Source organism: Salvelinus alpinus, chromosome 30 (genome assembly GCF_045679555.1).
Source record: "Salvelinus alpinus chromosome 30, SLU_Salpinus.1, whole genome shotgun sequence".
Classification (NCBI taxonomy): domain Eukaryota; kingdom Metazoa; phylum Chordata; class Actinopteri; order Salmoniformes; family Salmonidae; genus Salvelinus; species Salvelinus alpinus.
The window spans coordinates 17,299,435-17,321,715 of NC_092115.1; the positions used below are offsets into that span (position 1 = coordinate 17,299,435).

General features: G+C 43.3%; 1 protein-coding gene across 11 annotated transcripts in view; it reads left to right on the forward strand.

Annotated features, from left to right (window-relative positions):
• The window catches only part of LOC139560591 (cyclic AMP-dependent transcription factor ATF-6 alpha-like), a 51,356-nt gene that overhangs the window by 8,120 nt on the left and 20,955 nt on the right, over positions 1–22,281 (forward strand). For all 11 annotated transcript variants that reach the window (XM_071377506.1, XM_071377507.1, XM_071377509.1 and 8 more), the window contains 5 exons: positions 10,994–11,179; positions 11,741–11,832; positions 13,954–14,133; positions 17,179–17,244; positions 18,645–18,768. In XM_071377506.1, coding sequence (XP_071233607.1) covers positions 10,994–11,179; positions 11,741–11,832; positions 13,954–14,133; positions 17,179–17,244; positions 18,645–18,768 — 648 coding nt within the window. The remainder of the gene's footprint in view (positions 1–10,993; positions 11,180–11,740; positions 11,833–13,953; positions 14,134–17,178; positions 17,245–18,644; positions 18,769–22,281) is intronic.

The following is a 22,281-nucleotide window of genomic DNA, read 5'->3' on the forward strand; positions in this document are numbered from 1 at the left end:
TGTCTTGAAGAATGGCCAAAAATCCCAGTGGCTAGATGTGCCAAGCTTATAGAGACAAACCCCAAGAGACTTGCAGCTGTAATTGTCGCAAAAAGTTGCTCTACAAAGTATTGACTTTGGGGGGTTGAATAGTTATGCACGCTCAAGTTTTCAGTTTTTGACAGCTTGGCTGTCATTATAGCCTGATGAAGACAGCTTGTCTGTCATTATAGCCTGATGAAGACCGCTTGGCTGTCATTATAACCTGATGAAGACAGCTTGGCTGTCATTATAGCCTGATGAAGACAGCTTGTCTGTCATTATAGCCCGATGAAGACATCTTGGCTGTCATTATAGCCCGATGAAGACAGCTTGGCTGTCATTAGCCTGATGAAGACAGCTTGGCTGTCATTATAGCCTGATGAAGACAGCTTGTCTGTCATTATAGCTTGATGAAGACAGCTTTGGCTGTCATTATAACCCGAAGAAGACAGCTTGGCTGTCATTATAGCCTGATGAAGACAGCTTTGGCTGTCATTATAACCCGAAGAAGACAGCTTGGCTGTCATTATAGCCTGACGAAGACAGCTTTGGCTGTCATTATAACCTGAAGAAGACAGCTTGGCTGTCATTATAGCCTGATGAAGACAGCTTTGGCTGTCATTAAAGCCTGATGAAGACATCTTGGCTGTCATTATAACCTGATGAAGACAGCTTGGCTGTCATTATAACCTGATGAAGACAGCTTGGCTGTCATTATAGCCTGACGAAGACAGCTTGGCTGTCATTAAAGCCTGACGAAGACAGCTTGGCTGTCATTATAGCCAGATGAAGACAGCTTGGCTGTCACTAGCCTGATGAAGACAGCTTGTCTGTCACTAGCCTGACGAAGACAGCTTGGCTGTCATTATAACCTGATGAAGACAGCTTGGCTGTCACTAGCCTGATGAAGACAGCTTGTCTGTCATTATAGCATGATGAAGACAGCTTGGCTGTCATTATAGCCCGATGAAGACAGCTTGGCTGTCATTATAGCCCGATGAAGACAGATTGGCTGTCATTATAACCTGATGAAGACAGCTTGGCTGTCACTAGCCTGATGAAGACAGCTTGTCTGTCACTAGCCTGACGAAGACAGCTTGGCTGTCATTATAGCCTGATGAAGACAGCTTTGGCTGTCATTAAAGCCTGATGAAGACATCTTGGCTGTCATTATAACCTGATGAAGACAGCTTGGCTGTCATTATAACCTGATGAAGACAGCTTGGCTGTCATTATAGCCTGACGAAGACAGCTTGGCTGTCATTAAAGCCTGACGAAGACAGCTTGGCTGTCATTATAGCCAGATGAAGACAGCTTGGCTGTCACTAGCCTGATGAAGACAGCTTGTCTGTCACTAGCCTGACGAAGACAGCTTGGCTGTCATTATAACCTGATGAAGACAGCTTGGCTGTCACTAGCCTGATGAAGACAGCTTGTCTGTCATTATAGCATGATGAAGACAGCTTGGCTGTCATTATAGCCCGATGAAGACAGCTTGGCTGTCATTATAGCCCGATGAAGACAGATTGGCTGTCATTATAACCTGATGAAGACAGCTTGGCTGTCACTAGCCTGATGAAGACAGCTTGTCTGTCACTAGCCTGACGAAGACAGCTTGGCTGTCATTATAAGCTGATGAAGACAGCTTGGCTGTCACTAGCCTGATGAAGACAGCTTGTCTGTCATTATAGCATGATGAAGACAGCTTGGCTGTCATTATAGCATGATGAAGACAGCTTGTCTGTCATTATAGCATGATGAAGACAGCTTGGCTGTCATTATAGCCCGATGAAGACAGCTTGGCTGTCATTGTAGCTTGATGAAGACAGCTTGGCTATCATTGTAGCTTGATGAAGACAGCTTGGCTGTCATTATAGCATGATGAAGACAGCTTGTCTGTCATTGTAGCTTGATGAAGACAGCTTGGCTATCATTATAGCATGATGAAGACAGCTTGGCTGTCATTATAGCATGATGAAGACAGCTTGGCTGTCATTATAGCCCGATGAAGACAGCTTGGCTGTCATTGTAGCTTGATGAAGACAGCTTGGCTATCATTGTAGCTTGATGAAGACAGCTTGGCTGTCATTGTAGCTTGATGAAGACAGCTTGTCTGTCATTGTAGCTTGATGAAGACAGCTTGGCTGTCCACGCGTTGGTATTCAGTTATTGCATCTGAGCTCCTAGAGTGTGAGGCTCTCCTTTTCTTTTCAAGGATAGAAGAGAAACATCTAGAACATTGTTTTTTCGGAACGCAAAACGTATACCTAAAACAAATAGCTGTCTCGTTACACAATTGGGATATTTCAGTTTGTTCTTGAAGTGGTCCCTAAAGTGAACATATGTTTAGATTTGGCCTTTTGGCATGTGTGTCATCATCGTAGAGTAAATGTTAGTATTACTGGGGACAACTTGTGCCTGGTAGGCATTGTAACATACATTTTAAAAGACCCAACTACTAGGTAAACCCAGCATGAGAGTAGAAAATACCCAACTGATGGCTAAAGTAACCCATGTTTGGATTATTCAAGCAACCCAACTGGCTGGGTCAAAATAACCCAGCATGTGTTCTGTTCACTATTTATCCAGTGCTGGGTTAGAGTGTAGGAAATCCCTCTGAGTCTACTTAACCATTCCAACACTGGGTACAAATAGTATTTAAAATAATTGTAAATACTTAAAATGGGCTTGATTGAGCTTGTGTGGTGCAATGGGACCAATAGAACAGTTGCAAAACTGCAAATCCCACCCATCTGGCACACCAGGCAGGCTGGAACAAACGGTACAAGTATTTGACAGATTTCAAATAGTAGTTGCACTCAGGTCTGCATAGGAAAGCCTCTTCACTTAACCATTCCAACAAGGTGACATAAGGACAGCTGGAGCGACTGGTTTATTTATCCTTGTCTTGAAGGAGTAATAACGTATAACAGTTAATCACTGTTTAGGACCATGTGTAGCACATGACTCGCTACATGCAGTACTAGTATTGGACTTTTCTCAAATTGAAGAGAGTGGAGTGGATAAGCCAACATTAGAAGAATAAAAATATTATCTTATTGTTTTGAGGCAGAGGTTTCTCCAATAAAATCTCTTTAATTAATGCTACGCTATTTGGGTTTTACTGTGGTAGAGCTTGGCAAAAACATTTGACACAGTAGCCCTGGTAATAAATGTAGAGTTGTGTTGGCTCAGTCAGTTTGTTAACAGCTTGTAATCAATTCTAGAAGTTTAATAGTTTTTCGAACTTGGCTGGAAAAATATGAAATTGAAATATTGATATGGTAGCCCAACAGAGACATAAAACAGTCAACAAAGAAAACATAATTTCATAATTATTTCCTACTTTCTCAATATGACAGTGCTATTTTCAGACCGCATCATGACCTAGGTTGAACTCTTAGACAACCTCAGAAAATTTTATTACTTTAGTCTCTAATTAATTACAGTGAAATGTGTTTTTTCCGCCTCGATATCCAAGAGCTGTACACTAAAAACAAATGGTTCTATATAGTGCCAAATAAGGGTTCTTTGGCTCATAACGATATAACCCTTTTTTGAAGGTTCTATAAAGAACCATGCTCATACGGTTCTGAATGGAACCTTTATGGTGCTATTAAGAACCCTTTCCTAAGGTTCTATAAATAACTATTTAAAAAATGTTTGAATGGTTCTTTATAGAACCTTTATGGAGAATGGTTCTATTAGGAACCTTTTATCAATGTCAAAGGTTTTACAAGGAACCTTTTGAAGAACCATACAGGGTTATTTTTTCTGGTCAGATATGTTATATGGTTAAAATGCTATAGGTGTTAATTGACAAATTGAATCAAGTGTGCTAGCTGTCTACACAACACAGCTCTCAATTGACAAGATACCATCGCTGGCCATAAGTAAGTAACCTTGCGAGGTGCGAGCAGGAATGAGTCCTGTTTCTGTACCGTGAGACAGCTTGATGTAGACCACCTGGACAGGACGCTAGTCTATCGCAGGTCCGTACCCCAATGTTGAGAGCTAAGCAGAGATGTACCAGGTCTCATTTTTACAGTCTTCGGAATGACTCAGCTGAGGTTTGAACTCCTAACCTTCCAATCTCAGGGCAGACATTCTAACCACAAGGCCACTGTCGTTAGAATGTGAAGGCATAACACAACAGATTAGATTAGATAAACTGGAATGGCAATCACACTCACGGTTGCACAAAAAGAGCTGTGAGCAAACCACCCCCCAAAATATTCTGTTTGATTCCAGACCTTCTTTGAGTCTCTGCATTAGCCGTCTCCAAAGCTTCATTGCTGTGTGATGGCAAGAATTTAGTGCTGGGAAGTTTCTTTGAAATATTAGCATTTTGCTGTGTCATGGATTGTCACCTTTCTAGAAGACAAGGATGGCTTGTGTGTGGGTGTGCCTGTGTGTGAATCTGCGTATGTGAGGAAGTTGTTTGTTTACGATGACGGACCAACCATTAGGCCAGGGAGAAGAGGTCATAGTTTCCCTCATCCAGTCCCAGGGGACTCATGTCTGGCTGGTAATGAATTATGTTTGACCTTTATCCCCCGTGGGAACCTTAGCAGGGCATAGTGTCTGAATGGGTCTTTTGAAAGTCCTATCTGTCTGTTCCCTAGGGTGGAGGAGGCCCATAGGATGATAGGTGATTTATCTTTCTGTCAAACCAAAGAGAACATAAAACAATCGTGGACACCACTGGTAAAACATGACAGTGGCTTCTGGCTTCGCCTCGTACCTAATGACACCACTTAGCACTGATATATTCACAGCCTATCACAGACTTTCACAGACTTTTTCTGTTACTTATCCTATCACACATGACCGCATGGCATGGTTTTAGAGCTATTCAGTAATCTATTTTAGCCTCGTAAATACCAGACTGATTACCCCTGCTTGCCAGATCAGGCGGCTTGCGATGCTAAATCTATGTAGGACCAATGTAGTTTTGCCACTCAATTCTGGTGGACTCTTACCAATCATTTGTTTTAGACTGGTAACAGCTACTGAACGGGGATTATTTTTGAGAACTCCATTATGCAGTCTGACTGTATGTCGAGGAGGTTGACGTTTAGTGTCATGAGTCTTGTCCTGGAGGAAGAATTGAGCGATTTCCCTATAGATACAGTTGAAGTCGGAAGTTTACATACACTTAGGTTGGAGTCATTAAAACTCGTTTTTCAAACACTCCACAAATTTATTGTTAACAAACTATAGTTTTGGCAAGTCGGTTAGGACATCTACTTTGTGCATGACACAAGTAATTTTCCCAACAATTGTTTACAGACAGATTGTTTCACTTATAATTCACTGTATCACAATTCCATTAGGTCAGAAGTTTACATACACTAAGTTGACTGTGCCTTTAGACAGCTTGGAAAATTCCAGAAAATGATGTCATGGCTTTAGAAGCTTCTGATAGGCTAATTGACATCATTTGAGTCAATTGAAGGTGAAGTCTGGTTCATCCTTGAGAGCAATTTCCAAATGCCTGAAGGTTCCACATTCATCTGTACAAACAATAGTACGCAAGTATTAACACCATGGGACCACGCAGCCGTCACACGGCTCAGGAAGGAGAAACATTCTGTGTCCTAGAGATGAATGTACTTTGGTGCGAAAAGTGCAAATCAATCCCAGAACAACAGCAAAGGACCTTGTGAAGATGCTGGAGGAAACAGGTACAAAAGTATCTATATCCACAATAAAACGAGTCCCATATCGACATAACCTGAAAGGCCGCTCAGCAAGGAAGAAGCCACTGCTCCAAATCCGCCATTAAAAAGCCAGACTACGGTTTGCAACTGCACATGGGGGCAGAGATTGTACTTTTTGGAGAAATGTCCTCTGGTCTGATGAAACAAAAATGGAACTGTTTGGCCATAATGACCATTGTTATGTTTGGAGGAAAAAGGGGGAGGCTTGCAAGCCGATGGAACACCATCCCAACCGTGAAGCACGGGGGTGGCAGCATCATGTTGTGGGGGTGCTTTGCTGCAGGAGGGGACTGGTGCACTTCATAAAATAGATGGCATAATGAGGAAGGGAAAAGTATATGGATATATTGAAGCAACATCTCAAGACATCAGTCAGGAAGTTAAAGCTTGGTCGCAAAGGGGTCTTCCCAATGGACAATGACCCCAAGCATATTTCCAAAGTTGTGGCAAAATGGCTTAAGGATAACAAAGTCAAGGTATTGGAGTGGCCATAACAAAGCACTGACCTCAATCCCATAGAAAATTTGTGGGCAGAACTGAAAAAGCGTGTGCGAGCAAGGAGGCCTACAAACCTGACTCAGTTACACCAGCTCTGTCAGAAGGAATGGGCAAAAATTCACCCAACTTATTGTGGGAAGCTTGTGGAAGGCTATCCAAAATGTTTGACTCAAGTTAATTCTCAAGGCAATGCTACCAAATACTAATTGAGTGTATATAAACCTCTGACCCACTGGGAATGTGATGAAATAAATAAAAGCTGAAATAAATCATTCTCTCTACTATTATTCTGACATTTCACATTCTTAAAATAAAGTGGTGATCCTACCTGACCTAAGACAGGGAATATTTACTAGGATTAAATGTCAGGAATTGTGAAAAACTGTATTTGGCTAGGTGTATGTAAACTTCCGACTTCAACTGTATATACCATCTACAAAGTCAAAATTGTCTATATTGTAAAAATATTTAATTTAAGGTTAGGGTTAGGCATTAGATTTAGCAGTGTGGTTACGGTTAGCGTTAAAATCAGATGGTATGATTTTGTGGCTGTGCTAGCTAGTGACTACTTTACAGACCTGCCTCCAGAACAAGATTCATTACGAAAAATGCTAACCTCTGGATATGAGCTAACTTACCAAAATGTAAATGTAATTGTCTAGTGTCTATTGGATGTTTTCCATGAAACCCTTTACCTCAGCAGATCTTACACATCAAACCTGTGACATCACCTTTCACTGACCAAATCCATGTTCCCTGTTGTGATGTACTGTAGTAGTATCACTGGCTTAGCTGCACCGAAAAACAAACAGACAAGTACAGTAGGAATAGATAGATCATTTCTATGGCTCATGGTGGTGGAGAAGGCTTGAGAACCTTTTTTGGATTTGGAATATAATTTACTGTCTTTGACAAAATACAGTTTACAGTGCATTCGGAAAGTATTCAAACCCCTTGACTTTTTCTACATTTTGTTACATTACAGCATTATTCTAAAATGGATTAAATGTCCCTCATCAATCTACACACAATACCCCATAATGACAAAGCAAAAACAGGTTTTAGATTTTTTTTGCAAGTTTATTAAAAGTAAAACACTGAAATATTACATTTATATGTACTTTACTCAGTACTTTGTTGAAGCAAATTTGGCAGCAAATACAGCCTTGAGTCTTCTTGGGTTTGAAGCTACAAGCTTGGCACACTTGTATTTGCGGAGTTTCTCTCTCCCATTCTCTGCAGATCCTCTCAAGCTCTGTCAGGTTGCATGGGGAGTGTTGCTGCACAGCTATTTTGAGGTCTCTCCAGAGATGTTCGATCGGGTTCAAGTCCGGGCTCTGGCTGGGCCACTCAAGGGCATTCAGAGACTTGTCCCGAAGCTACTCCTGCGTTGTCTTGGCTGTGTGCTTAGGGTCGTTGTCCTGTTGGAAGGTGAACCTTCGCCCCAGTCTGAGGTCCTGAGCACTCTGGAGCAGGTTTTCATGAAGGATCTTTTGCAGCGATGCTCGGTTAATCTTTCCCTCGATTCTGACTAGTCTCCCAGTCCCTGCCGCTGAAAAACATCCCCACAGCATGATGCTGCCACCACCATGCTTCACCATAGGGATGGTACCAGGTTTCCTCCAGACGTGATGCTTGGCATTCAGGCCAAAGAGTTCAATCTTGGTTTCATCAGACCAGAGAATCGCGTTTCTCATTTTCTGAGAGTCCTTTGGCAAAGAGTCCTTTAGTCTGAGAGTCCTTTAGCAAGCTCCAAGCAGGGCTGTCATGTGCCTTTTACTGAGGAGTGGCTTCCATCTGGCCACTCTACTATAAAGGCCTAAATGGTAGAGTGCTGCAGAGATGGTTGTCCTTCTGGAAGGTTCTCCCATCTCCACAGAGGAACTCTGGAGCTCTGCCAGAGTGACCATCGGGTTCTTTGTCATCTCACTGACCAAGGCCTTTCTCCCCCGATCACTCAGTTTGGACGGGTGGCCAGCTCTAGGAAGAGTCTTAGTGGTGCCAAACTTCTTCCATTTAAGAATGATGGAGGCCACTGTGTTCTTGGGGACCTTCAATGCTGCAGAAATGTTTTGGTAACCTTCCCCAGATCTGTGTCTCGACACAATCCTGTCTCTGAGCTCTACGGACAAGTCCTTTGACCTCGTGGCTTAGTTTTTGCTCTGACATGCACTGTCAACTGTGGGACCTTATATAGACAGGTGTGTGCCTTTCCAAATCATGCCCAATCAGTTGAATTTACCACAAGTGGACTCCAATCAAGTTGTAGAAACATTTCATGCATGATCAATGGAAACAGGATTCACCTGACCTTCATTTTGAGTTTCATAGCAAAGGGTCTGAATACTTATGTAAATAAGTTATTTCTGTTCTTTATTTGTAATACATTTACCAAAAAAAACTGTTTTACTTTGTCATTATGGGGTATTGTGTGTAGATTGATGAGAAAAGAACAAGGCTGTAACTGAACAAAATGTGGAAAAAGTCAAGGGGTCTGAATACTTTCCGAATGTATTGTATGTACAGTAAATCAGGGTACAGTATGATGACTTGATCGCTCAATTCAATCAAACTCGCATCTCTGTATTTACTGTATGTAGTAGCGTTTTCGTGTGATCAAATAAAATCCCTGAATGGTTTTGGGTACTGTTAAAACCTATTCTTTAGGACTACCAGGTAGACATCCCTCTCGGGTACTGTAGATGCCAATTCTCAGATTAAGAAGTGTGCATGCATGCGTTTGTAAACAAAGGCACTGTATAAACATTGCAACGGCAAGTTCTCCACCGTAAAACAATAATTTGATGGTTCTGCAAGCCTTATGTTATCTCACTGCACAAAAACTGCTGACTTTTCCCCCCACCGCCCAATCAGAGTGCAACATCAACAAACCTGCAGTCAACAGCTGAAATCTATATCTCTAGAGAGTAGAGACTCATATGCCGATTCATATAGCTTCATATCAAACTAATTTTCAGCCTCTTATTCAGGCTCCCCGTACTCCCAGTTTACACCAGAGCCAGTGAAGCGCCAGATTGCTGACTCTGTCTACCATTGTGGAGGAGGGGTGGTTTGTTCTGTTGACTATACAGTGGTTGCTTAATGGCAGGGTTTGACTTTCCCCTTGCAGGACGTGTATCCCCTACTCCCCCAGCATTGGGTAACCAGACATGCTCTTTTTGATTTCTCAGGACCTGGCAGGTCCCCCCCCCCGGAACGAATCTGTTTCTACGGAGACCGAATAAAACAGTGTAGTCTGAATTTGCATAGCTCCAAAAGCCGCGCTATCAGATATGTTACGAAGCATGGCCTCAGAAATGGGGTGCAGAGCAGAAAGCAGTGAAAGAGCTGGAGCAGTAGACTTTAGCGGGGTTCTCCTGTGGTCTATGGCTCAGTGGTAGAAATACTAGTCTCAGAGAGGGCATTGGAGGACAACAGAATGGATGTTAGTCAACTGCTACTGCTAGGCAGTGTTATGAATGTTCAATGTCTAGTTTTGATATACATTTGGTTGAGTTGTGAACTAACGTGAATTAAAAAAATAATATATATATATATATAATCAACATGTCATTGAATTTAGGTTAAAAGTTTGGTCAAAAAAAGACGAAATGCCCTTACGTTGATTCAACATCATCACATAGATTTTTGGGTTGAACGGATGTGGACACAACATTGATGTTTTGGGTTGAACGGATGTGGACACAACATTGATGTTTTGGGTTGAACGGATGTGGACACAACATTGATGTTTTGGGTTGAACGGATGTGGACACAACATTGATGTTTTGGGTTGAACGGATGTGGACACAACATTGATTCAACCAGTCTTTGCCCAGTAGGTAGAGACTTAGTCTAGATATAGAATAAATCTCTATATATGGGTCTGGATTGACATAATCAAATGCTGTGTGCTTTATACAAATGAGATGGAACTGATGCTGTTTTAAATGTGCATTGTTACTCATAAAGTTGTTTATTTTATCACCTAAAACATTGCAAGAACATTCCTCTTTTGGTAATTTAGTTCACTTTGATAATGCCCTCCCTCCCTCCCTCCCTCCCTCCCTCCCTCCCTCCCTCCCTCCCTCCCTCCCTCTCTATGTATGGCTGTCATTAAATAATCCCACCACTAATCCAGCTCTCAGTCCACTCAGAGATGGAAAAAGGCAGTGCGTGCGTGTGAAGTCAGTTCTGCAGAAACATGCTGGAGTCATTATCAGCTTGTAATTGATGATTCTGCGTCAGTTTTTCCATATTTTGCAGCAGCTGCACCTATTGGGTGTGACTGAGGGAGTAAGTGACTGAATATATGTGATGTTAGACAAACATGTAGCTTAGAGCTGCGTACTGTAGGTGCTCTGTCTGGGCAGACAAGATGGCGACCAAAAGGTGTTACTGCCGGGTATGGCTTATGTCTGGTGTAACTGGCGTCAACAGATTGGTTTTGTAAACCTACAGCCAACATCATCTGCATGCCCAAGCCAAGGCCAATGTACTCATATTATATAATCCTCAAGCTCTCCTGTGTTGTGGACATCCATTTTGAATTGTTAATGTGTTCTGAGTAGGAGGAGTCAGCTGATGCATGGTATTTGTAACACCATGGTTGTATGTGTTTGATTTTCTCATACATCCATGCTGAAATATGTATTAACTTTGAACTTTCCCATAAAAGCATCTCTGTATGACCATGTCAGTCACATTATTTTATCAATCCCTCCACTAATCCACCCTCTCCACCTGTCCAGGTGTGTGTGGAACGGCGGCAGCAAAGGATGGTGAAGAACCGTGAGTCGGCCACGCTGTCTAGGCTGAGGAGGAAGGAGGCGCTGCAGGCCCTGGAGGCCCGTCTCAGGGGGGCGCTGTGTGAGAACCAGAGGCTGCTCGAGGAAAACGGATCCCTCAGAACCCAGCTGGATGGACTGCTCACTGAGGTGAGACGGGATAGACACACAGGGCCCCTGTGTGAATACTTTCCAAACATATCCTTACTTCCTCGCTTCCTGAAGCAATGACTGATCTGACACAAATTGATAGGTTTAAGTGAGGGTTCCATTCCACTGCTTTCACATATGCACTGACTTCAGACACCAGATCACCCACTCATACAGATGTAGGATCTTAATTTGATCACCCTATTGCAGGACAACTTTCCTGCAATGCAGGACGTTTTAAACTTGTAGTGTATTTGAGGTTTAAAAAGGCTTCTGAAGTGTGCAATTTCCACTTTCCCCTACAAAAAATGTATCAACCCCTACAAAAATGTCCATTAATCTTAATCCACATAATAATTCACATTTTCTGTTGCTGCAGCTTTATTTTCCTGCTGTAGCAAACTGGTTCAAATTAAGATCCTACATCTGTACAACACATCCATTTCTATTTCTCGCTTCTTTGATGTGCAATAATCACTGATCTGGGATGATTTGATACAGTTGCCAGTTCAGAGCTTGTACTGATCCAGTCTGGTAATTTTTCTGTACTTTTCTTCACAGAACACTGTGCTAAAGGTGACAGCTCCAAAGAGACGGGCTGTGTGTCTCATGGTCGTCCTGGTGTTCTTCGTGCTCAACACTGGTCCCCTGAGGTGAGCATTTTGTCTGTCTGTCTGTCTGTCTGTCTGTCTGTCGGTCGGTCGGTCGGTCGGTCGGTCGGTCGGTCGGTCGGTCGGTCGGTCGGTCGGTCGGTCGGTCGGTCGGTCGGTCGGTCGGTCGGTCGGTCGGTCGGTCGGTCGGTCGGTCGGTCGGTCGGTCGGTCGGTCGGTCTGTCGGTCTGTCGGTCTGTCGGTCTGTCGGTCTGTCGGTCTGTCGGTCTGTCGGTCTGTCTGTCTGTCTGTCTGTCTGTCTGTCTGTCTGTCTGTCTGTCTGTCTGTCTGTCTGTCTGTCTGTCTGTCTGTCTGTCTGTCTGTCTGTCTGTCTGTCTGTCTGTCTGTCTGTCTGTCTGTCTGTCTGTCTGTCTGTCTGTCTGTCTGTCTGTCTGTCTGTCTGTCTGTCTGTCTGTCTGTCTGTCTGTCTGTCTGTCTGTCTGTCTGTCTGTCTGTCTGTCTGTCTGTCTGTCTGTCTGTCTGTCTGTCTGTCTGTCTGTCTGTCTGTCTGTCTGTCTGTCTGTCTGTCTGTCAATCAATGGGGGGCTTTTATGTCAGCCAGCCAGCCAGTCAGTCATCTCTTTGCCATGTCCAGAGCCCGATAATTCACTAACATGCTGTATAAATTACACGTTTTCTCCCAATGTCTCAGAAAAAGGGCCAAATCCAAGCCTTTTCTTTCTCACGGAGGAAGGCTTCGGAAAGTTGGCTGAGAGTCGGGAGAGGAGAAGGGCTCTCTTGAGTTTTCCATACGCTCAGGCTTCCCAGAATTTTAGAACTAGGAACGGGGGAGCATTGCTTCCCTTTCACGCCGGCCGGTTCGAAAATGAAACCTGGAGATCAGCTGCACATACGTGCTTATTTATAGACTCCAAATGTATTCTATCACTCCGTTCCGATTGGACATGTTCCTTTGAATCCTCTCAATTAACCCTGGCCAGGGACAGCGAACTTTTGCTAATGTTTCCAGTCATAGCTCAAGTCAATATCAAATGTTTTTTCAATTATTAAGGTCCTGCTGAGTTTATCTTTTGTCACTCACACGTTTGGATTCATTTCCAGGCATTTAGAAAAAGGCATTGGTTAGGGGGGTGTTTTTTTTTATATGGGGTGTGTTTTCATTTGATACTACTGCACAAGATTTTGACCACTCTTTGGCATTGTTGTGTTGAGTACCTCTGTCAATTCTTACTGGGTCTTGTATTGTTTTGGCTCGAGTAGGAGGCCACAAGTTTATTATCCTCTTCTGTGTGTGGGTGTGTGTGTCTGTGTGTCTGTGTGTGTGCAAGTGTGCGTACATGTGTTTCTGTGTATATGGGTATGTATGCTTGTGTGTGTGTCTGTGTGTGTGTATACATAGGCTTATGGTACGTGGCCTTCAGATTGCAGGCCTGTCTAAGACTAAGGCAAAGCAACTGGCAAGGTACTGCTCTGTTTCAGCAATTATGGGCAGCCTAGCTGGGTGGAGAAGGTACTTTTTGTATCCTAAAGTGCCCTTGTATCCAAGAACTTTGAAATGTTTTAATCATTCCTTGATGTAATATGGTTTGTGGATTCAGATAAAGTATTTAAAATTTAGCCTAGAGCGTAAATTAAAATCTTTGATTTTGTTCACACACAATGGATTTAAGTCATGCCTCTCCTAAGCCAGGTAAAGTCTCTGTGTGGTTTTAAGTCTGTAGTCTGGCCACAATGACCAATCCTCTACTACCTGATCTTATGTTGTGATCACTCTTCTTCTCGTCTTCATCACCCGTCTTGCTTGTTTCAAGCTTGTGTGCATTTTGACCTTTTTGATAAAATGTTTTAACTTTTTGAGAAAAATGTATGAAGAGCCTTTATGAATTTATAACAAATTAAACACTAAGATGAAATTGGAAACTTTTTTTGATCTTTGTAATGGCTTTAGCCACCATTGTATGTGAATGCGTGTCTGTGTGTGTCTGTGTGTTTGTCTATGTTTGTGTGTGACTGATTCACTGCAGAACGATTCGGTCCTCAAAGGGAAATGCTCTAAGGTCTTTAATGCTCTAATGTTCTTGAACATGTGTGTGTTAGTCCATGTTGTTTTTGCCATGTTTGGCATGGCTTGTGTAACTGAAGACCCTGTCCCTCTGGTCTCAGTGTGTGGGAGTCAGAGCCCAGCAGCTCCAGTCTGTACACGGGGACGCCACAAAGCAGCCGACATCTGCTCAGCTTCTCCCTCGACCAACAACAGAGGAGAGGGGAGGAAACACCAGCCCCCCAGTCCCCATTGGATCCGATGGACGCCCAGTACCCACAATCCCACCAATCCCAGGACAGGTAATTACCACAACAAGAACATGAGGGTCCTCGAGAGTTTCTGGCCCAATATACATATAATGCTGTGTACTGCATGCACACACCGACAGACGGACGGACTGAGGGAGGGAGAGGGAGAGGGAGAGGGAGAGGGAGAGGGAGAGGGCGAGGGAGAGGGAGAGAGAGAGAGAGGGCAGGGGAGAGGGAGAGAGAGAGAGAGGGCAGGGGAGAGGGAGAGAGAGAGAGAGAGAGAGAGAGAGAGAGAGAGGGTGGGGGAGAGGGAGAGAGAGAGGGAGAGGGGGGCCTACTTGCTTTGGTGCAGCGCTATGTAACAAGGAGATCCAATGATTTTCTGCTAAATCTCTCACTGACTTCTGATTAACAAGTCTATTTACACATCGAGTGCATTAGAAGAGTTAGGCACAGGCTTGGATTGATAGGCTTTAAAGTCACATCTTTGCCTTTGCAAAATGCTCACGAACCAGGAATAATATTTAGTTTTTTTAAAAAGGACAAAAAAGCTGAATTAAAGAGAAGTGGGTACCCTCAAGTGTTGGCTTCTGGAGGAGAATCGGATCCATCCAAGAGAACTTCATTCTGTCCAGGGAACCAGAACTATAGAGGAATTGGCCGGTCGTTTCAGTTTGACTAAGCATCTATTTCCAGCCCTGTTTTCTTTGTTGGAATGGAAAGATTGCTCATTTTATCTTGGTGATAATATTTACATCCATGTATTTATTGATGTATTTATTTATTTATTTATAGGAGACAGTGCACATTAATCAACATCAATATTACAGTAATTCAACATCCATGTAAATGTGCCGGGGTTAGCCAAACGCTTATACAGGACTCATATATTTACCTTATTTAGACTCATCATTCTGTGGTGAAAAATCACTGTGTTGAATTGGAGCGTTGCAAGCAGAGCACAATATGAACCAACTTGGCAAAATCAAACTGTAATGTTGTCTCGCAAGTTTCCTCTTTAACATCAGTGTATAATTTCAGCACTAGTTATACTTGTTGTCTATACAGCTGTAGGATCTTAATTTGAGCCAGTTTGCTACAGCAGAAAAACAATCCTGCATCAACAGGAAATGTGAATTATTATGTGGATTATAATTTATGGAAATTTTTGTAGGGGTTAAAACCTTTTTTGTTAGGGCAAATCAAGAAAAACATTTCTACGTGGAAATGAGAAATACACTACAAGTTTGCATTTCATTCTTATAAACAAAATAGTGATGAAATTAAGATCCTACATCTGTATCTCACTCAGTCAAAGATTTTGACCTTGCTGTGTACAAGTCATATAGTTGACTGAGTATTTATTTTGGCACGAGTGATACAAAGCACACAACAGAGGCCTTAAGAGATGACAGACATATTTGCAGAAAGCATGCGCTGTGCCGCGGATGAGCCCTCCTGTATATCACTCCTGCAAACAATCTATTGATCTCCAGATTGACAGACTCTTTATATATTCCTGGCTCACCACCGGTTGTCCCCATGTGTCCAGCTCTCTGCTACAAAGTACTACATAACTTCACTACAAATACCTTGTGGTAGTACAGCAGTAGGCTAACTGGAAGGCTTGGAGAAGGTTACACAGTCTCCCACTGAGAGAGACCACTGAAGGAGTGGAGCATTATGTAACCGATAGCTTGGTCATCTGGGCCCAGGCTATAGAACACAATACTGAATATCATCAAAGTATATGTTCACCAGCACAATGTGTGTGGACTCCTCCTTTTTGGTTTATGGGCCATTTTAATGCCCGTTCTCTACCCTATTGTGTTGTTCCGATCTGGAGCCTAGGGCTCATCCGGACAAGTGTATGTTCCACACAGATTTCAAGAACAGACCATTTATCTAACTATTCCCAGGAGAAATCCAGTCCAACCTCTCTGCTCCTGCTGTGTGTGTCTGTGCCTACCTGCGTTTGTGTGTGTGAAGAAGATCCCACTGGCTCTGCTGGTTATTGTTGCAGCTGACTGAGAAGAACTCTGTAAAACTTATCAACTCAACCCGTTATTTAGTTTATGACATCATTAATCAACTCGACACCTTCTTTAATGTATGACATCATTAATCAACTCAACCCCTTCTTTATTTATGACATCATTCATCAACTCAACCCCTTCTTTAAGGTATGACATCATTCATCAACTCAACCCCTTCTTTAATTTATGTCATTCATCAACTCAATTCCTTCTTTAATGTATGACTCCATTCATAAACTCAACACCTTTAATTTATGACATCTGTAAGAACCGACGCTGGAGATGAGCAGCAGGTACAGGGAGTACACGTTTAATGAACGGACAAGTGACAGAACAGGAACAGCGTCAGAACAGGGGGAACAAACGACATGACATTATGCTGAAGTCGGAGAACAACCTCGGGAACAGACAGATATAGGGGGGGTTATGAAAGCAGGTGATTGAGTCCAGGTGAGTCCAATGAATCGCTGATGCGTGTGACAAGGGAAGCAGGTGTGCGTAATGATGGTGGCAAGAGTGTGTAACGCTGGGCAGCCTGGCGCCCTCGAGCGCCAGGGAGGGAGAGCGGGAGCAGGCGTTACAACACCATTCATCAACTCAACCCGTTCTTTAATTTATGACTTCATTCATCAACTCAATCCGTTCTTTAATTTATGACTTCATTCATCAACTTGTTTTGTCTATTGAGTCATCTGCACAGTTTTTGTTCCAGATGCTTGTTTAGAACTGATGAACACCTGGGACGTCCAGAGTAAGTGACTGGTATTCCAGTTAATGCATTAAGGTCCATAGACCACAAGGAAAACCCACAACGTACCGCAGCATGGTCCTGTAGCATATCAGCTGCTGAATCACAACGAGATCACAGAGGGGAGGGGAATGTGTTGTTGATGATTAATGTCTCCCTTGCTCCCTGTCTCTCTCTTTCTCTCTCTCTCTTTCTCTCTCTCTCTTTCTCTACCTCTTTGTTTCTGTTTTCTCTCTTTCTCCCCCTACCTTTCCTCACCCCTCCCTACCTCTCCCCCTTCCTTCCTTCCTTCCCCCCATCTCTGTGCTCTAGGTGGGAGGACTATGCTCCAGAGAAGATGGCTTCCCACTCTCCTGTCTCCAGGACCAAGTCCCTCCGGTCAGTACTAACCAAGTCAATCTGATCAGTAGCCTTCTACCAGCAGATAATTCAGTTCTACAACTGTAGGATCTTAATTTGATCACTCTTTTTTTATTTTTTTTTATCCCCTTTTCTCCCCAATTTTCGTGGTATCCAATCGCTAGTAATTACTATCTTGTCTCATCGCTACAACTCCCGTACGGGCTCGGGAGAGACGAAGGTCGAAAGCCACGCGTCCTCCGAAGCACAACCCAACCAAGCCGCACTGCTTCTTAACACAGCGCGCCTCCAACCCGGAAGCCAGCCGCACCAATGTGTCGGAGGAAACACCGTGCACCTGGCCCCCTTGGTTAGCGCGCACTGCGCCCAGCCCGCCACAGGAGTCGCTGGAGCGCGATGAGACGAGGATATCCCTACCGGCCAAACCCTCCCTAACCCGGACGACACTAGCCCAATTGTGCGTCGCCCCACGGACCTCCCGGTCGCGGCCGGCTGCGACAGAGCCTGGGCGCGAACCCAGAGACTCTGGTGGCGCAGCTAGCACTGCGATGCAGTGCCCTAGACCACTGCGCCACCCGGGAGGCCTGATCACTCTTTTTTTTGCTGAGAATTTTTCTGCATCTTAGTGTGAGCTTCGCGATTGACATATATTCACTGAAAACCCACGGTTATATTATCAGTATTGTACTTTTCATGTAGCCTACTTTTGGCCAGCTAATAGCCTCACCACCGTTCAAGCAACATTATGGACTAAACGTTCAAATCCAGTTGCTGCAGGAATATTTTGCTGTGACAATGTAGGTCAAATTAAGATTTTACATCTGTACTTAGCCTCAATCTTCCAGCCTTCTTGTCTATATCGCCAGTATGAAAGCAAGATTAGAACATCCGGTTAGGTAAGACTTGGGTACATTGATTTTGAGAATTTGAATTCCATATTGAAATCACGGTGATAGCTACCTCAATTGAGTATCAATGAGTCCACTCAGTATTCTCTGAAGAGCTAGACTTTGTCCTCCTCATTGTTAAGTAGACTCTAATGTGATCCATGTGGACCACTCATCAAACCAAAGTGTTCACCAGTCGTTTTGACGCCGTCACAGTTGACTGAAAAGATGGATGGTGCTCAGTATAAAAACTGATTGCCCACACTTTAGCTCCACCCAATTTTCAAACCGTCACGCTATTTGAGAGGGATGAGGTTCATACTGTATGAAAGCCAGCAGCAGCCTTTAACAGCTTTTACATAGAAAAATCCCTGAAAATCAAAGGTTTTAGAATTCCGTCATCATAAAATACAATATGGCTACCAAGTTCACTCCCAAGATGAATAGAAAGCAAATTTTATTTCAGGCAATCAAAATAAGTTAATAAAGTATGATTTCTAACTGAATATTGGTTCTTCCCCTCCACTCTAGTCTGGCTCAGAACCTGAGAGGCTGGGTTCATCGACACGAAGAGGAGAGGACCAAGTCCACACGTTCTACCACCGATCAATCCAGACATACAACAACTGATCAGCACACAACCAAAACTGTCCTGGTAGGTTAGACACTCTTCTTCCCTACAAAACAGGGGAAAGCTACTAACTAGGTCCTAGGTTTTCCCTGGTCAGGCAGGTTACATGGCCCTAATAATGAAGACATTTTAAAGTCTGATCAAACGTAATGCTCATTGCTGATTTTTGGACAGGTTAAGCAGTACCTCAGAGGCTATTTAAACTGTCAGTACGTAGGCCAATGTGTACTCCAGTAGAGGTTTCAGGCCCGTGTCAACACGTCTCTCCGTGATGGCCCATTAAGTAGAGCTGCCACAGCAACATAAACAGTTTAGTGAGAATATGTGTATCTTTCTTGTTATGAGGTCACAGCTGCCGACATCTGACACCATTTGGCTAATATTGTAACGATGTACGCTGAAAGTCGGGAAGCAAGTTCAGGGAGTGAAAACATTTAATAAATAAAAGAACAAAACAAGAAACACGAATAGCGCACCGACATAGAACAGAAACAATGACGACTGGGGAAGAAACCAAAGGGAGTGACATATATAGGGCAGGTAATCAAGGAGGTGATGGAGTCCAGGTGAGTGTCATTATGCGCCTAACGCTGGTGACAGGTGTGCGCCCTAACGAGCAGCCTGGTGACAAATAGCTAAATATTTATGTTTTTGTTGTTAAAACTAACACTCAAATTTAACCTCAGGTTATAAATCCTTCCTTAGGTTAGATTCTGATATTAGTTGATGGCATTTGATTTGTTTTTGATATAGCACTTTTTATTTTGTTTTTGACATCTGGTATGTGTTGTCTTTGACAGCTTAAATAGAGAGGTAGACTACTGGGAGCTATAGGTGAAGAATTACACTTTCAGACTGGCTTCCATTTGAACTCAGACCCAGTGAGTCAAGTCTGTAGTCTGCTGTGCTGTGCTGCAGTCAGAATGTGAGGAGCCCAAATCATTAAATCAGTTTTACAGGCCTAAAATTTTGTCCCCACTTGGAGACAAAGTCCTTTTGAATTTTTGTTTTTTGCTGTTTTAACTTCGATTCAGAGAGTTCACACAAGGCTTTTAACAATGTCTTCATACAGTGTGAGCTTCACAAAACCGCCTTTTGGTTCTCACGTTCAGCCAGTACTCAGCAGTGTGTCAGGCTCAGTTACATATACAAATGGTTTGAGGACATTATTGTTGATATATTGTGTTACTGTATACACCACTTACTGTAGAAAGAAAACAAACTAGTGAAAACACCCAAAGAAATGGTGCCACTAACATTAGTTGACATGGGAAGCAAATGATAACCAATGGTGTTTCTTCTCTTTGGGAGGATTCCACGTGCATCTCTAGCTTCCTGTGTAAGACATTTTTAGGGGTTGCCTAATTGGAAGCGGGGAGTTTCCACTGTGTATGACACCCTCAGGGAGTTCCAGGAAGTTAGGGAATTATCTGTGATGATCGTGGTAAGTAAGAGGAGGAAGAGGATATAAATGAATGTTTAATAATGTTAGAGGTTACAGCGTTTCATGCTCAAGGCTCTCCTACACACGTAACCCTCAGGGCTAGACCTGGTCCTGGACTCATCCTTTCTTTTCATTAACTCCATCTCAAATGATACCATATTGTCTGTGTAGTGCACTACTACGGATGATCAGGGGGTCAGGACATAATTACAAATCATTTGTAGACAGCAAATTGACGTCAAGAAGTCCAAACAGATACAATATTTGTCTAAAGCAGAATCATTTCAAACCTTGCTGACATTTGTATATAATCACATACGGTATATCTCTCTATTATGCGTGGGAATACGTTGAAACAGATTTCCAAAATTAAAATCACTCGGAGCTGATTTGCTGGTGTTTTTACAGTATTTTATGTCCAACAATAAAAAATAAAAATTAAAAATATATATATGTGTATATGTATATATTTGTTTTGTTTCTAAAACTTGGGGGGCCAAATAAAATCACCTGTGGGCCAAATTTGGCCTGTGGGGCTACCAGTTGGGGAATCCTGCATATAGTATTAGTGATAAACTCTTCTCAAGGGAGTACTTTTATAAGTGAGATTTACACTTTGCATACTGTCCCTCTTTGGATGTGTTTAAACCTCTTCCAGACTTTGGGAAAACCCCTCTGCATTTGCTCTACCAACTGAAGTGGCACAATAGAGATGCATGATTTGCCAGACCAGGAGATGTTGTCTATGTAGCTTTGCACAATGTTGGCATATCCTCACACTTTGACATCATGCTCTGCTTTTTTCTGAGTTCCAACTTTGAAGTACACTTATCAATCAGTTTTGTTTGCCATTTGATGAAAAGCAGTGAGATAGATCTATTTTATCCCTGTGTGATTCATCCCCAGACTTGGAGTTTATGGGGGAAAAAACCCACTGATCCCAATGAAATGCACTGTGAAGCACAGACTTGGAGAGCCCTCGTCGAATTGGATGAAACACGCCTGTCTGTAAATCTCTCTCTCCACCTCCATCTGTCATGTTTTGTCATTGATTATCATGTCTTGTCCCTGTGCTTCCCTTCTATTCGTTTCCCTCTGCTGGTCTTATTAGGTTCTTTCCCTCTTTCTATCCCTCTCTCTCCCCCTCCCTCTCTCCCTCTCTCACTCTCTCTCTCTATCGTTCCGTTCCTGCTCCCAGCTGTTCCTCATTCTCCTAACTACCTCATTTACTCTTTCACACCTGTCCCCTATTTTGCCCTCTGATTAGAGTCCCTATTTCTCCCTCTGTTTTCCGCTTCTGTCCTTGTCGGATCCTTGTTTGATGTTTGCTGTTCTGTGTCCTTGTTCCGCCCTGTCGTGTTTTTGCCTTCTTCAGATGCTGCGTGTGAGCAGGTGTCTATGTCAGCTACGGCCTGTGCCTTCCCGAAGCGACCTGCAGTCTGTGGTCGCGTCTCCAGTCGTTCCTCTCTACTGACGAGAGGATTTCAGTTTTCCTGTTTTGGATTTACCTAAGATAATATCCAGGAGTATCGTTTTTTGTTTAAGACTGGAATAAAGACTCTGTTTCTATTAAGTCGCTTTTGGGTCCTCATTCACCAGCATAACAGAAGGATCCGACCTAGAATGGACCCAGCGACTACGGATTCTCGCAACACTGCCGTCGAGTTCCAGGGAGCAATGCTCGGCAGACACGAGCAGGAATTGTCTGCTGCTCGTCATGCCGTTGAGACCCTGGCCGCTCAGGTCTCCGACCTCTCAGGACAGTTTCAGAGTCTTCGTCTCGTGCCACCAGCTACTTCCTGGTCTTCCGAGTCTCCGGAACCTAGGGTTAATAACCCACCATGTTACTCTGGGCAGCCCACTGAGTGTCGCTCCTTTCTCACCCAGTGTGATATTGTGTTCTCTCTCCAGCCCAACACATACTCAAGAGAGAGAGCTCGGATCGCTTACGTCATATCACTCCTTACTGGTCGGGCTCGGGAGTGGGGCACAGCTATCTGGGAGGCAAGGGCTGAGTGTTCTAACGATTATCAGAACTTTAAAGAGGAGATGATACGGGTTTTTGATCGTTCAGTTTTTGGGAAGGAGGCTTC